This window comes from Suncus etruscus, chromosome 17 (assembly GCF_024139225.1).
Source record: "Suncus etruscus isolate mSunEtr1 chromosome 17, mSunEtr1.pri.cur, whole genome shotgun sequence".
Lineage (NCBI taxonomy): Eukaryota > Metazoa > Chordata > Mammalia > Eulipotyphla > Soricidae > Suncus > Suncus etruscus.
The window spans coordinates 50,892,022-50,908,867 of record NC_064864.1 but is presented as its reverse complement, the minus strand read 5'-3'; the positions used below and the strand labels follow the sequence as shown (position 1 = coordinate 50,908,867).

The following is a 16,846-nucleotide window of genomic DNA, read 5'->3' as shown; positions in this document are numbered from 1 at the left end:
GAATTGAATGAAAGCTCAGTTTCTCATTTTCTGAGGAAGGTCCATATTGCTTTCTAAAAAACTGAACCAGTATATAGTCCCACTAGCAGTTAGTGAGAGAACTTTTCTCTCAGAATCCGTTGTTCTTGGTTTTTTTTTTTTTTTGATGTGTATGAGTCTCTCTGATGTGAGAGGACATCTCATTGTCGTGTTGATTTAAATATCCCAGATGATTAGTGATGTGGAACACTAGTTTATGATCCTTTTGGCCATTTGAGTTTTTAGGAAGTTTCTATTATTTCTTCTCTAAGATTAGTATCCATTCGTGATACACACACACACACACACACACATACACACACATATCAAGCTTATAGAAACCAATTATATATATAATACTTAACAGAATGGGAACTTTAGGAAGCCATTTTCCTTTATATAGTCAAAATAATTTACCACAAGCCCACAACAAGCACTATACTCATTGGGGAAAAAAACTAATTCTTCTCTCTAAACAAGTAACCCCAAATGTTGCCTGGTATGGCTCAACACCAAAAAAGGAAAACACAAAAACAAATATATTACAGGCTCTTTGATATTAGTGCAAGTTCTTATATGTCCAGAACCAATACTATTTCATATTATTTCAATTTTTTGATTCCTGGAACTGCAGATACTCAAAAGAAGAAAACATTATTTTACATATGTCAGCCATACACTGATGTAAAATAAATACCATCCTGCTTCTGTCTCTTTATTATTCTATTGGGGCATTTTTTTCAGCTTTATTATGCTCCTTCCTATCAAGTCACTTCATTTTTACACAGCCATATGTCATATCTCAACAAGTAGATATTCACATTCTCTTTACTGTTCAAATCAAATGACTGTTCTTCTATCATGCTTAATGCATTAAAGGTGTTCTTTCATCTACCTTGCCTGTCTCATAACACTCCCCTAATCTCAAGGTCTGCTTACTCATTTAAGGGGCAAATCCTTACAATGATTGTTTTTAGAAAAACTTAGAAGCTTGCTTAGTCATCTGTGAAATCTTATAATTTCTGAATATTGAGGATAATTCTATATTCAATTGCCATTGAAATCTGGGCTTACTGTTGTCCTAAATATTCTTTCACACAGAGAATTGTTATTAAAGCATAACTGGTGGCTCTGGAATTCCTAGTTTGTACTTCGTTTTTGTTTGTTTTTTTTTGTTTGTTTTTTGGGGTCACAACAGCAGCTCTCAGGCATTACTTCTGGCTCTATGCTCAGAAATCGCCCCTGACAGGCTCGGGGGACCATATGGGATGCCGGGATTCGAACCACTGTCCTTCTGCATGCAAGGCAAATGCCCTACCTCCATGCTATCTCCAGCCCCCAAGTTTGTACTTCTAATTAGCTACTATAATTTACGTTTGCTTACCAGTGAGGTTTGATATCTTAGAAGAACAATATAATACCTCTGTAATATATCTGAAGCTCTGGACCAGGATACTTTCGCCAAAGGAATTTCTTGTGGTCCATAAATTAAATAACCTATTTGCCCCAATTGTTAATTTCTGTACTGCTTCTCCAGTATCAGATATCACTACTTATATAGCTCTTTTCCAAGGGGTAGAATCTTGGTATCTGTATATTAGAAAATTCTCACCAAGTTATTCCAAGTGCAAAGAAGGCTACTGGACAAACTATATCAACTTAATGTATTTTGAATTGTTATAATGTATACTACCACACCTGTCCCAAGGAGGACAAAAATAAGTGAAGAGTAAATACGTACTATAAAGGCTTTCGGAGCTTTTATCCAGTTTTGCTCTAACAGAGGAAATCTATGCTCTTCATCCTTTTTATTTTTTAACTGGCAAGCAGCTCTAAAGCAGAATCAAAGAAGGTATAGGCAAAAAAAAAAGAGTGACAAAGATGACAAAGGTGTATCTCAATTGGAAAGAAGGGAGCAGTTGAAATTGGGGTTGTTGGAGTAATAAGACACTATCTACTGATGAGGGAACAGTACTATCAAAGGCACTTTTGCCGAATGTTTCCCTTTCAGTAATTGTACAAAGACTCCCTTGCCGTTACAAAGCACTTTTCTTCTTGGCAGATTGAAGAATGCTTTACCAACTAAATGCATCCCAGCAATATTCAGAGCTTAGGTCCAACATAATCATAAGTTGCCTTGTTATTGCAGAGGGAGCAGCCCCATTTAATAACATATTAAATGCATTATTCATTTATGTAACTCAGACCCAGGGACAGCTGCTGCGATGAAAATAGAACCATTCTGTTATGCAAAAGCAGGTGTGTGCTTACTTGAGTAAATGAACTCTGTATTTCTGCACAATTTTCTTCTAAATTTGAGGGACACGTCTGCTAGTTGTAATGTGGTGCCATTTTCACCCAGGAAATAAAATGCTTTCAAAATGATTTTTAATGAGCATTTTTTAAAAATTAAAAAAAAATCACCAATAATGTTCTTTGCGGCAAAATCCCATGGGGATATTTTGTGCTTTCGATTTAAGAACAACTCCTGTTGCTGCAGTATTCAGGAGGGCCTGAGGCAGTGATTGGTCAGAACAGTGACAGACAAAAGGAATGTCCTTGAGCCTGCAGAAAGTGCCAGTATGATGGGAAGGGGACATTACTTCTGTAGCTGCTCCTCCCCAAACAAAGTCGCAGGTATAATTCAGTGCTAAGCTACTAAAAATGATAACCTGCCTTAGTTTGCATAGGTTTTTCAGTAACAAACAGACGAATTCTGAGGCCCAGCTGAGCAGACTGAGATGACATAATTGCTACTGGGGGTTGCAGGTCATTTTCCTGTTGTCTTTGCTGGTACCAGAATGCACCATTTTTACTTCTTTTTCTGCCTTACATGCAATTATTTTTACTTTTTTTTTTTTTCGGGCCACACCCGTTTGATGCTCAGGGATTACTCCTGGCTAAGCAGTCAGAAATTGCCCCTGGCTTGGAGGGACCATATGGGACGCCAGGGGATGGAACCTCTGTCCTTTCTTGGCTAGAGCTTGCAAGGCAGACACCTTACCTCTAGCACCACCTTGCCAGCCCCGAATTATTTTTACTTTTAATTCTCCTTTTCATCTCTCTTATCTGCTCGGGATCAATTTCAGGTTTCATGCATGCAAGGAATGTCCTTTACTACTGACACATCCCTTGAGTGATCTACAATGGATTAAGAAAAAAAAAGAGCACAGGGGAGAAGGATGATGGAAAGCATTAGATTAGCACTGTGGGTAGGGACTTGCCTTGCACATGGCCAACACTGGTTCGATCCCCTGTATACCACATGATCCCCTGAAGAGAACCCCATCAGGAGCAATTTCTGATGCAGAGACCGAGTGATTACTGAGCACTGCTGAGTGTGCCCCCTCCCCCCAAAAAAGAAAACATAGTATGATACTGAAAAATGCTAATATAAGTGAAAAGCAAATGGGTAGGGGGCAGCATTGGTGGAAGAAAGTGGACATTAATCAGGGGATTGGCATTGAAATATTGTGTACCTAAAACCAAAAAATAACCTTGTTCACAATGACTAAATTAAAAAAAAAAAAAAAAGACCAATTAAGGGAGAGTATGCACAATGAATAAGCTTTGTCTGCAGCCTGCCCAAATTCAATCCCTCGCACCATGGAAGTTCCCTGAGCCCCTCCAGAAGTAGTTCCTGAGTGAAGATTTAGAAGTTAATGAATCCAAATACCCAAGGATGTGGTCCAAAAATAAAAAGAAGGGAAAAAAAGAGTGGGGGAAGGATGGACAATAAGAATAATGTGGGGCTTTAGTTCAGGAGCAAGATTTTACCTCTGATGTGCTAGGTTTACCCCTTCGAGTCTGAATTATGATAAGAAATGGTAATAATAGCTCTGCAGATATTTCAACATGTGGGTAGAACCATCCTGATGTGGACCTCCCAGCAGTCACCAAGGCAAGTGTAGAGTGAAAGAGCATCCTCAAGTACAAAAGAGTTCAGAGTCACATGCAAGAATTAAAATCATACAAAAAATAAATGATTTTTGTCAACTCAACCATAGGACACACTTTATAAACTTGGAAGAAAAAAATTGATATATTCAATCGAAAAACACAAAATAGTAATTTACCAGTGGCTATGTTCTAAAGAAAATATAATGATTTTGAGAAAACTAGTTAATACCTAGGACTCTTAATTCCTAAAGCTATATAATTGGGAGTAATAACTGTCTTATACAATTTTTAATAATTCTTATTTTTATCAAAGTGAATTACAAATCTTTCATAGTAATATTTTAGGTGCGTAGGGGCATTGCATCAGGGGCATTCCCACCACCAGTGTTGTCCTCCCTCCTCCCAGCATGTATCCCATGTATCCCATGTTCCCTGTTCCCAGCATGCATCCCATATCCCCCTCCTTTACCCCTCCCCAGGCTGCTAAAATAAGTGGTTTCCTCTGTGTCTAGCTTGTTGTAGATTGGGTATTGATTTTGTTGTCATTGGTTTTGGATTTTGTGTTTAAGTCTGATCATTTTTTATTTTTACGAGGCAGAACAAGATGAGACAAGTTATGTGGTTCTGTTTCAAGGAAAGAAAAAAAGGGGGGGGCAAAAATCCAACAAATAAAAAACCAGGAGGAGTCCATCTAGAGGTTATAAATATCAATTTAAAATATCAATGTCAATATAAAATATTTTGAAAATAAACAAAGTCATGGTAAGAATTGAGTACAAGAGTATTTCTTCCTCTTTTACTTTTTTAATGATTAAGTCATTCCGTTCTGTCTGGATTCCACATTTTCTATAGCTATTCATCCATCAATAGGCATTTAGTTCCCAAAAACAAGGATAGAGCTTTAGAGCATTTTGATCAATTAAACTTCAGATAAAAAACAAATATTGTAAGATTTTATTCATATGTAGAAGGCAAGGAAAAACAAGTAATAAAAAACACGAGATAAATAAAAAAGACAGTCTAAAAATGGTACATTATCTACATATACCTGTAGAGTTAAGTCATCATACTTTATATAAGTAATTCAATATATCTATTTAGGAAATACTGAATAGAAATTAAAATGTTGGACAATTATCTTTATAGCTAAACCACATACCTGGCCCTATATTAAATGCATTCTAGCCTCAGTTATGGAGTCTGTGAAGCATCTCCACTACTATCTACAAGTGTTTGTTCAGCTAAATTTTAAACTTAATAACAGTAGGGGACTTATCTTCTCTTCTGGGCATTTCCCACCACTCCACAGTGAACTGATTGATAGATTAACTAAATGAATAAAAGCATAAGAGTAAAATGTTCATAATAGGCACCATGAGTGCCTCTCATGACTTACTTCCTGAGTAGTTTGTATAAATTAATGCTGGTTCTCAGAGCAACATGAAATGCCTTTACTGATGACCCTCAGATCTAAGCAATAGGTCCTGCTTTGGGAATGATTTAGAATGATCTGAATGATGAGCTGAATGACAATTTGAGCTTTTCTTCACTTAGGTACCGGAAGGTGGTATCTAATAACTGCACCGATGGAGTGAGAGAGCAGTATACTGCCAAACCCCAGAAGTGTCCAGGCAAGGCCCCTCGAGGGCTCCGGATTGTCACTGCTGATGGGAAGCTGACAGCAGAACAGGGACATAATGTTACTCTTATGGTGCAACTGGAAGAGGTAGGATTGATTCCTGACTCCCACTGATCTTCCAAGTCCATGAATGCTTCTGAAATATATATTCGATTTTGTTTATGTGTAGCTTCAGGGTGTCCCTGCAGTGCATCAGGGCTGTCCTCAGTATGTTCAGGATGTGCTGGCAGCAGTACAAGAAGTCTTGCAAGGCTGAAGTTTGAACCCAGGATTCGTGCAAACAAACAAACAAACAAACACTGTTTTCCATCTCTTGAGAGTAATCCCTAGTCTCTAAACATATTTTTATTAGTTATAAATTATATTAAACTTTTAATTTATTTCGTTGGGATTATTGCTGGTGGTGGTGTCAGTTGGTGCCTTCTTGGACATTATTTTTTAATTGTTTTCACTTCACTGTAAATCATTTTTTGCTCCTACTTAATAGCTTGCTTTTAGGACTTGTGTTTCAATTAAATCTCTCCTTTTTGGCATTTATAGCATTTTTTCAGATTATGTTAATGGAACACTGAGAATAATGTAATACACCCACATACTGGATTAATTTGAAAAAATGCTAATGTTGTCTTCCTCTCTGAACCTGAAGGCTCGCTTTTGTTTCCTAAAAGCAACATACTGGTTATGCAGACAACACCAAGACAAAACCAAACTTAATTGAATATCACTTATTTTGCAAGTGGGAGTTTATAATTTTTGTAGCATCATAGGATATCAGTACAAGTATCAGTTGTTATTTGTCAAATTAGCTTGTCTGGAATTTCTGAATATTTAGGCAATAGATAAAATGAAATTTATACCGTGCATCTTAGAATGTACCTGAGCATTTTTGTCATCTTCTAAATGACTTAACCTCTCTGAAAGACAAACATTCATTCAGTGCTCTTGATGATTATCCTTCAACCCATATTTTGGGGGAAACAAAAAGGTTTAATAAGTGAATTATAATGACAGGATAAGTTGCACACCATTGACTTTTCTTCCTCTTCTGATAGCCCTGTGGCTCTGAAAATTTGACATGAAAATGAATCTCCTGCTGATCATGTTGATACAGTTTGTTTAGCTCCATCCCTAAGGATTCTCATTCAGTAGGTTGAGCATGTCCCAAGAATATACATTCCTAATATCATCATCTGCTAGGCATTATACATCAAAACACAAAAATAAAGTGCAAAGTCAATGGGAGAAGAGATTTGGGACTAATGCTTGTAGAGGAGAAGATTAAGCAATTACAAATTTATTGTCATCTTTTATCAAAAGTATTAGTTCTTTACTCCTGCAAAAATAACTACTAGAATGAATTAGAAACTGATTCAAATAATACCAATGCTCTGGTTTGAGGAACACACAGACAACTAATGTTTTATCCTAATTTTCCTCTCCATTGTATCCTTAAGTGTAATTGTCTGGTTTTTTTTTAATATAATTTTTATTTTGATCATAGTGGCTTACATATTGTTGACAATAATATTTTAGGTACATATTTACATAAAATCAGGGGGGATTCCCATCTCCAAATTGTCCTCCCTACCCATCCGTTTTTGTCCTACCTCCCATTTCCTCTTCCCTCACCCCCAGGGCGGCTAGAATATGTGGTCCCCTCTGTATCTAACCTACTACTTAGTAGTCTTGCATCAGTTTGGTCTTGATGCCTCCCTTGTTTCCCCCTCTAAGTGGGGGCAGGGCTAGCTAGTTCAAGTTGTGTGGTTTTGTCTGAAATTTTAATTTTTTTTAAACATCTTGATTACAAATATGATTGTGATTAGGTTTCAGTCATTTAAAGAACACCCCCCAGTGCAACATTCCCAACAGCAATGTCCCAAATCTCCCTCCATCCCACCCCACCCCCACCTGTACTCTAGACAGGCTTTCCAGTTCCCTCATTTATTCACATGGTTATGGTACTTCTCAGTGTAGTTATTTCTATAACTGCACTCACCACTCTTTGTGGTGAGCTTCATGAAGTGAGCTGGAAGTTCTAGGTCTCCTCTCATTGTCTCTGAAGATTGTTGCAAAAGTGACTTTCATTTTTCTTAAAACCCATAGATGAGTGAGAATATTCTGCGTCTATCTCTCTCCCTCTGACTTATTTCACTCAGCATGATAGATTCCATGTAAATCCATGTATAGGAAAACTTCATGACTTAATCTCTCCTGACAGCTGCATAATATTCCATTGTGTATATGTAGCACCGTTTTTTAGCCATTCATCTGTTAAAGGGCATCTTGGTTGTTTCCAGAGTCTGGCTATTGTGAAAAGTGCTGCAATAAATATAGGTGTGAGGAAGGGATTTTTGTATTGTATTCTTGTGTTCCCTAGGGTATATCCCTAGGAGTGGAATATCTGGGTCGAATGGGAGCTCAATTTCCAGATTTTGGAGGAATCTCCATATCTCTTTCCATAGAGGTTGGACTAGGCGGCATTCCCACCAGCAGTGGATAAGAATTCCTTTCTCTTCACATCCCCGCCAGCACTGATTGTTCTCGTTCTATGTGATGTGTGCCAATCTCTGTGGTGTGAGATGGTATCTCATCGTTGTTTTGATTTGCATCTCCCTGATGATTAGTGATGAGGAGCATTTTTTCATGTGCCTTTTGGCCATTTGTATTTCTTTTTTTATCAAAGTGTCTGTTCATTTCTTCTCCCCATTTTTTGATGGGATTAGATATTTTTTTCTTGTAAAGTTCTGTCAGTGCCCTGTATATTTTGGAGATTAGCCCCTTATCTGATGGGTATTGGGTGAACAATTTCTTCCACTCGGTGGGTGACTCTTGTATCCTGGGCACTATTTCTTTTGAGGTGCAGAAGCTTCTCAGCTTAAAGTATTCCCATCTGTTTATCTCTGTTTCCACTTGTTTGGAAAGTGCAGTTGCCTCCCTGAAGATGCCTTTAGTCTCAATGTTATGGAGTGTTTTACCTACGTGTTGTTCTATATACCTTATGGTATCAGGTCTGATATCAAGGTCTTTAATCCATTTGGATTTTACCTTCATACATGATGTTAACTGGGGGTCTATGTTCGCTTTTATGCAAGGGCTAACCAGTTCTGCCAGCACCATTTGTTGAAGAAGTTTTCCCTGCTCCACTTAGGATTTCTTGCTCTTTTGTCAAAAATTAGGTGTTTGTATGTCTGGGGAACATTCTCTGAGAACTCAAGCCTATTCCATTGTCTGTTTTTAAGCAACCCAATTTTAAATACCCTAGAATATTCACCCATAGTCCTCTGCTGGAACTTGAATGTTTAAACAATGTAGACCAAATAGAGTTACTAGCAGTTCAGCCTAAATCTATGATAGACTAGCTTGAAGTAAACCAAATATGGGCATTATTTCATATTTAGAGTAGTAGTGAGTGAGAATAAGAATAAAACAAGTATGAGAGAAACATCAAGAGGTTTTCAAATGTCCAAATTATTTTTATAGTAGATGGTAAATTTACTGTTGTGAGTCTGACATTTCTACATTGCATTTCTCCTGAAGAACTTTGCTATCATGCTGTGTAAGAGGTCATATTTTAGATTTCCTATAGATCATCAAAGCATGTTGTCCTATCAATTGTTGTTGGACTCACAAGGATAGTAAGATTTAAAAAATATATTTCAGAGATATATGGGTCTGCTGAGATTAAATCTCAAGGAGTAGGGATATCTTGAAAATGAGCACAATGTCCTTTTCATGTGTCTTCCCCCCACCCTGATTCACTGATATCACTGAAAAAAAAATTAAAAAAAATAGTCACTGAAAGAATGAGAAATTTTTTGAGTTTTCTTTTGTGTTTTTGTATGTTTTGATATATCTCCTAAATAATGATCAGGAGTTTCCGGGATCTCATCGAAAATCATCAGTCCAATGGAGCTATTGCTTCACCTTAGGGCTTGAAAGATGCAGGTTGAAAAACCATAAACAACCAGGGCCACCCAGACAGAGCTGGGGACCTGTAATGAGAGTACTACAGAGTACTTGGGATTGAATCTATGTCTGAGTGCATTCCAGGTATGCACCTAACCAACGTAATAACAGAAAAAGAACACTTGTTTAACATATATGTTTCAAGATGGAATGCTTATTCCTCTAGGCGTCTATAGCAGTCAGTAATCATTAAGAGGCAATCATAAAATAGAAGTTGTATCTTTGAGGATATATTCTCTGAAATGAAGGATTTAAATAGCTGTGCAACAAATTGAACCCAATTTGATAGAGGACAGTAAACTTTGAAAAAGTAATGGAAGAAATAAACCATTCGGAGAATAAGAGGAAAATCACAGGATATAGAAAAATGATGAATAAGAATTGGCAAATACAATGGTTAGAGGAGCTAATACATATATAATTGTAAACTTAGAAGAGACTATAACTTTGAAAACTGTTTTCTCCAAAAACATTTTTGAAGAAACAATGAGAATTTTCTGAAGCTGACTAAAGAAATTAACGTGTCAGTCTATAGATCAGAACAAATGACAAGTGATACATATATGTAAAGAAAAAACAAACCAAGGTATTATATTCAAACTACTGAAACTAAAATGAGAAACAAAAATTATGAAGCAGCCTAGAAGAAAATGAAATGACATCTTTGAAGTGCTGGGAGATAAAAACATGAAAGTAAAATGAAGACATTTTTCAGACAACCGAAAACTGAGATGAGTACTATAAGCAGATTTCTGAAAAGAAACATTGACAGTTACTTTTCAGCCATAAAAACATTACCCAAGGCAAAAGCACAAAAATAATGGAAATAATAAAGGGCAAGATAAAGGATATGTGTGGGAGTAAATTTAAATTATAATAACTTTGTAGTCTAATCATGATACTCACTTATGGGACTTAAAATATAGTAGAATAGAAATTTCTAACAGTAATAAAAAAGACTTTGGGGAGAATTAAATAGAAGTTATTTAATTTTTATAAAATGTCAGTAAAGAGAAACTAATGATAATTTATATTAGATATTAATATGTCTATAATATATTTTAATAGCTACAATGACAAATAAATAATAGTGAAGAGATATTGAGAGGGGGATTATAATGATATTAATTGATCTAAAATAAAGTATGAAATAAATATGAATATATATATGCTGCAGATGAAACAGACAGAACAAATACTAAAATACTAAAATTATAAATATGGGGCCAAAGCAGTGGCACAGTGATAGGGCATTTGTTTTGCAAGTGGCTGACTTAGGATGGACCACTGTTCAATTCCCTGGCATCCCATATGGTTCCCCAAGCCAAGAGCAATTTCTAAGTGCATAGCCAGGTGTAACCCCTGAGCATCACATATGACATAACATGAAATTGTTTTCTGTAACATGTGTACAAAATGTGTGGTTAGCCCAAGTTCATAAATATATAGCACATATTTTTTAGCTTTCACAATAAAATCAATTATCCATCTTGAAAAAAGGAATTTTAAGGCAAAGACCAAGATTTAATATTACAAATGTGTAATGAGTTGACACCCATAATTGAAGCACAATATTTCTTATGCTAAATTTTTATGAGGCTTTGCTCTATCTACATCAATTGATCATGTAGGTATGACTCTAAACAACTTTGTTCCATTGGTTTTATTTTCAAGTTTTGGTGGTTTAGAGGAGACAGAATGATAGAACCTGCACAGTTCATATTCTATCATTAATCTACATCCCAAACCTAGTTTAAACTTCAAATATATATTAATTACTAACTTCAAACACATTTGGATTACTGTAAGTTTTTTTGTTACTGTTGTTTTGGATTTTGGGGGGTTCTTGGACCATACCAAGAGGCACTTGGGGGTTACTCCTGGCTCTGTGCTCAGAAATTATTCTTGAGAGGCTCAGGGGACCATATAGGATGCTAGGAATCAAACCTGGGTCAGCTGCATGCAAGGCAAATGCCTTATCTGCTGTGCTATATCTCCAGCCGCTAGATTAAAGTGGGTCTTCATATCTGGGCATATAAAACTTCCAAATTGAATACCATAATGTAGTTATTCATATACATAAATAGTTTTACAAAGTATAATAGAACCAGAGACAAAATTTAATTTTATTCCCAATACATCTTCTAAGAGACACATTTGAAAAAAAATAATCTTTAAAATAAATGAAATGCTAAAAGGAGAACTTCCTGGAATTATGGGTTGGAAGAGGTAGTATTATGAAAAGATGTCAGTTTCTACACATTTGTGTTAACTTTAAGATCATCTTTATAGAAATAGAAATCCCACCATGTATTTGTAGGTTAGAATTAATATAACTAATGCTAAAATTTATAGGAAAATTAGGGTCTCGAGGGTAGGAAACAAAATATTGAAGATAATTTTTAAAATTAGTTTGTTTGTTATTACCAGATATCAAAGTTTATTACAACAGAGCTATAAAAACTATAGTAATTATACCCATATATAATTGCATAGGTATGTATGTTTATATATGACCCCCTACTTAGAAAAAATAACTGGAGTAAGAACACTCACTTACATACTTTATGACAAATGAGCTATTGCAGTACAGAAAACAAATCACATTTTTCAGTGAAAATCTATGTGAAGAGACATGTATCTTGATCTATCCATTATATATAAAAATAATTCTAACTGTAATTTCATTCTAACTTGGAAAAATAAGCCACAGTGATTACAAAAAAATATAGAAGACTATTTTTATGAACTTCAGTTAAGAAAATACGACCCTTTTATCATTTTCAATAAATTTATTAAATTTTATTTGATTCTTCATGATTTATAAAACTATTAGGAGCTGAAAACTGTATGTCAAAGAGCAAAAAACTGCATAAGGAAACTGTGGCATATATACATAATGTGATACTACTTGCTATAAGATGAAAGATTTTTAAAATGAGAAGTAAAATCTCCTTGGCATAAGGTCAATAAATTTGTATTAGAATTCACTGGGCTTAGAAAGATAGTACAAAAGGTAAGAGGTTTGTTTGTCTTACAAGTAACAGAACATGATTTAAATTCCCAGAACCACTTTAAGTCCCTTAACCATTGCCCAAGTGATTCCTGAATGAGGAGTCCCAGAAGTATTCCCAGAACACAGCAATATGTAAGCAATAAAACAAAGTAATAATAAATAATGTTGAATTTAAAATAAGAATTTATTTTCTTCAAAGATGCTATGAAAATTTTACTTGAAGTCACATTAATGTATAGATTTATCTTGGTTTATTAATATAAACTAACATCTGATATAATAACATATGTTATAATACCAGTAAGTCTAATTATGACTTTCACCATACAGATTGTCCCTTATACCTGATTTACTCATCTCCCTTCTCTCTTCCTTTATGATTACTAGTAATTTGGTCTCAATCTAAAGCTTAATTTTTTTCCTTTTGTTCATTTATCTGTCTTATATATTTATGGACCACATATGAATGAAATCAGATCATTTTTGTCTTTATTAAATTGGTTTATTCTATTTACCATAGTAATCTCCATGTCTCTCCATGTTGATGATGCAAATGGCAGAATGTTAGCTTCATCTTCTTTTCTTCCCCCATAAGTGAATATTATTTTATCCTGTACACTTATTAACCCCCACATCTTTCTTATTCGACCATATATATGCTGATGGAAATTTAGTAAGCCAGTGGTGATTATAAATAGTGCTGAAGTGAATATTGGAGTGTGGATACATCTCGTTAAATTAGTGCTTTCTATTGGTTAGCTTAGTATCTAGAAGTGAAATAGTTTTTTGGGAAAAATTTCTATTTTACATGTTTCAAAGAAGTGCCATACTGTTTTAAATCACTTCTATAAAAATTATAAATGTATATATAATATAATATTATGTTACATATTTATATCTATATTATTTTATTTACTTATTATATACTTATACTTTGTTTACATATTTATATTAAATAATTATATTTACATAAATATAGTGTATGATTATAATAAGTAATTATATTATATATAATAACCAATTATTATTGTTTTCCTTGTCCCTCCAACCTCTCTCATACTTGATATTTTGTCTCTTAATTAACAGTAATTCTTTTGGAATAATTATTATGTCTTATTATTCTGCTGATTTTATTAAATCTAATATTGAAATATAAAAAAACATATTTTTCATGTACCTTTTGTATACCTGCATGTCTTCTCTGGAAACTTGTCTATTCAGATCATTTGCCTGTTTTATGTTGTTTATTTTACTATTAAGTTAATTTCACAGATCATCTACCATTTTCATGCTGTTTATTTCATTATTAAATTTTATAAGTTATTTTAACACTTTGTACATTTAACTTGCTAATATCTTCTCTATTCAATAGAATTTCTCTTTGCTTTGATTATAGTATGTTCCACTGTACCAGACTTTCAATTTAATAGATCTGTCTGGTAGTTTTGTTTTTCATTCCTTTACTATTGTATTCAAATCCTCAAATGCTTCTCTAAGACCTGTATCAAGGAAAATAATACTATAGTTTCTTCCACATATTTAATATATTAGCTCTCCCATCCAAGTATTTAATCTATTTTGAAATAATTTTGTGTATGTTAGATATTTTTTCTAGTTTTGTACTTTTACATTTGGTTGTCCAGTTTTCCTGGAACCTTTTATTGAAGACATTTAGAAAGTTATTTACATACTCTTTACATCTTTGTAATAAGTTGTAAGTGTGTTACTTAATTTTGGGACCCCAATTCTGTTCCAGCAATCTCTGTGTAAACTTGTCCTCCAGTACTATATACTTCCTAGATTATTGATACACTGCTGTATAGTTTGAAGGGAGCTTGCTATTGAACATTTGCTTAAGGATTGGAATAACCATATTACCCTAAAACACATATGCATATATGTTTATATATAACAATGTAGTCATTCCTATCAAAATTCTAATGTCATTCTTCTAGAAAATACAACAAAAAAGAAAAAAACTCATTTTTAATTAAAAGAGATTTCAAATAGCTAAGTCTGGCAATAAAAACCAAACCAAAGTATTTACATTCCAAATTTCAAAAATCATTACTTAGAAAGACAACTTTTTTAACTAGAATTTTTTAAACTTTTTCAGACATTGTTGGCCCCTTCCCAAATTTATTTCTGTCCTGTACTTCCATTCTATGGGTTACCCTTATGTCTGTGTTGTGTTACTTTATTTGTATGAGTTATTATCTATGGCCCACACTGGGATACTATAGGCCTCAATTTAGAAACACTGCTTTAGAAAGGAAGAATGTATCCATAATACATACTTTCAATAAAGGACTAGATAGAGAAAAATGAAATACTAATAAAAAGCAAGAAAGAACATTCTAGTAACTTAATATAAAATAAATTAAGTCATCTCTAAGAGGACATATAGATAGCTAACAAGCCTATTAAAAATTTCACCTAATTCTCAGGAGAATAAAACTTAATAATTATGGTGTGCACCCATCAGAAAATTGATAGTTTAAGACACTATTAATATTGAATGATGTTGAGAAAGGGAGAACACTGATCATGCAAAGATTCTATTTGGAGTGTAGAATAATAGCTCTACTTTGGTGACATGTTTGACATTAATTACCACTGGACATATGCAAAACTCATGGCCCAGAATATTTATTCTTAAGTATATACACGTCAAATATTCATCTTAATAAATGTACAGCAATGTTCAGAGCATAAGTATTCATAAGAGTTTAATATTAAAGAAACCAAAAAGATATGACAGCAGGTAGGGCACTTGCTTTGCATGCAGTTGACCTAGATTTGCCCCTGGCATCCTGTGTAATCCTCTGAGACCCTCTCCAGGATTGATTCAGAAACAGAAGAAAGCCCTGAATTCCACTGGCTATGCCCCCCCAAAGAAACAATAAAGAGTTTAATACTGAAAATAACCAAATATTAGGGCATAGAGAAATAAATATATTCTATTTATAAAATGGAATTTTATATAAAGAAAAAGAACAAAATATCACTACACATAAAATTTCAATGGATTCCTCATCCAATCCTGAACTTTAGACTAGAGTAAGTTTTCAGAGTATACTAAATAAAACTATATAAAAAGACATAGCTAAGTTGTATTAATAGTAATAATAATGATTAATATCTTTTGAAGGGATATCAGAGGTTTGGGAGGTTACTAGCAATTTCAAAGTTCTTCATAATTCAATTTATAAAAAGCATATTTTGTAATTGGATTGTCATGTTTTCTGTGTAGACATACTTTCTTTCTATTGTAGTATAGAGAAACTTTTTACAGAATGTTTACTGGTTGCGACCTAAATAACTATTGTAATTTTGCATTTAGATTTTCATGTGGAAGGATACATTTTCTGACCATTTTATATCCTACTTTATCTACATATTAAGTAAATATTATGGTGTCTTCTCCAGTTACCTAAAGACTGATCATGATACTCAAATGGCCATCAGTTTTTGAAACAGTGGGTATTTATTTAGAATCATCCTTCAGAATTTAGATTTTCTTCATCTTTAAGAATATGGTAGAGTTATGTCTAAAACAAGATACCAAAAACTCCTGGTCAGCTATACCTTTGTATAATGGATGGAATTCACTCTCCAGGGAGAGACAGAGGCTAAAATCTCATCTGTTTCAACTTAGCTTCCCATTTTTAAAAGATCATAAGGTCTCAAACTTGGCTGAGTGATGTGGGAACAGATTGGGGACATTGGTTCTAAGATGTGTAAATGCATGCCTTGTAGGCACAAGAGGGAAAAAAGCGAGTCAGTTCATTCCACTTGAGTGGGTAAAACTACAACAGCAGGGATGAAATCTGCTGTCTTCAGCTGTCAGGCTAGCCCCCTGATGCTTTGACTCCAAGTGTTGAGTACCAGGCTGAAAGAACCTTCTCTGCATTAGGGGACAACAGGGACCTCACATTTGACTATGGGGTTCTGCATTTGCATGTAGCTATCCTTTCAGAAAAAAACTCTGGTGTTTCTAATAATCTAAGAATTGTATTTATATGGGCATAAGCAATACATGAGATGAGCAATACAGAAGAAAGAAATTCAGTTTTTCTGTGAAGCTTAAATTGGACATAGTAGTTCAGATATACAACATTTACAATAATTATGGTTCAGTTTGTGAGTTCTCTTGTGATCACTTTGGAATGACAGCAACCTATTGTGACTGGATACTAACATCATTTTCATTTGATAGATGGCACACATAAGGTACAGAAAGGCAAATTCACTTGTCAAATTGAACATAGATCTAATGTAGCATAAAGGCCCTTAAGATGGGCTTG

The 16,846-nt window shown here is 34.3% G+C and overlaps 1 protein-coding gene across 5 annotated transcripts in view; it reads left to right on the top strand.

The window, feature by feature from the left end:
• SORCS1 (sortilin related VPS10 domain containing receptor 1) overlaps window positions 1-16,846 on the top strand; it is a 656,026-nt gene that overhangs the window by 569,886 nt on the left and 69,294 nt on the right. For all 5 annotated transcript variants that reach the window (XM_049790574.1, XM_049790573.1, XM_049790572.1 and 2 more), the window contains exon 18: window positions 5,473-5,644. In XM_049790574.1, coding sequence (XP_049646531.1) covers window positions 5,473-5,644 — 172 coding nt within the window. The remainder of the gene's footprint in view (window positions 1-5,472; window positions 5,645-16,846) is intronic.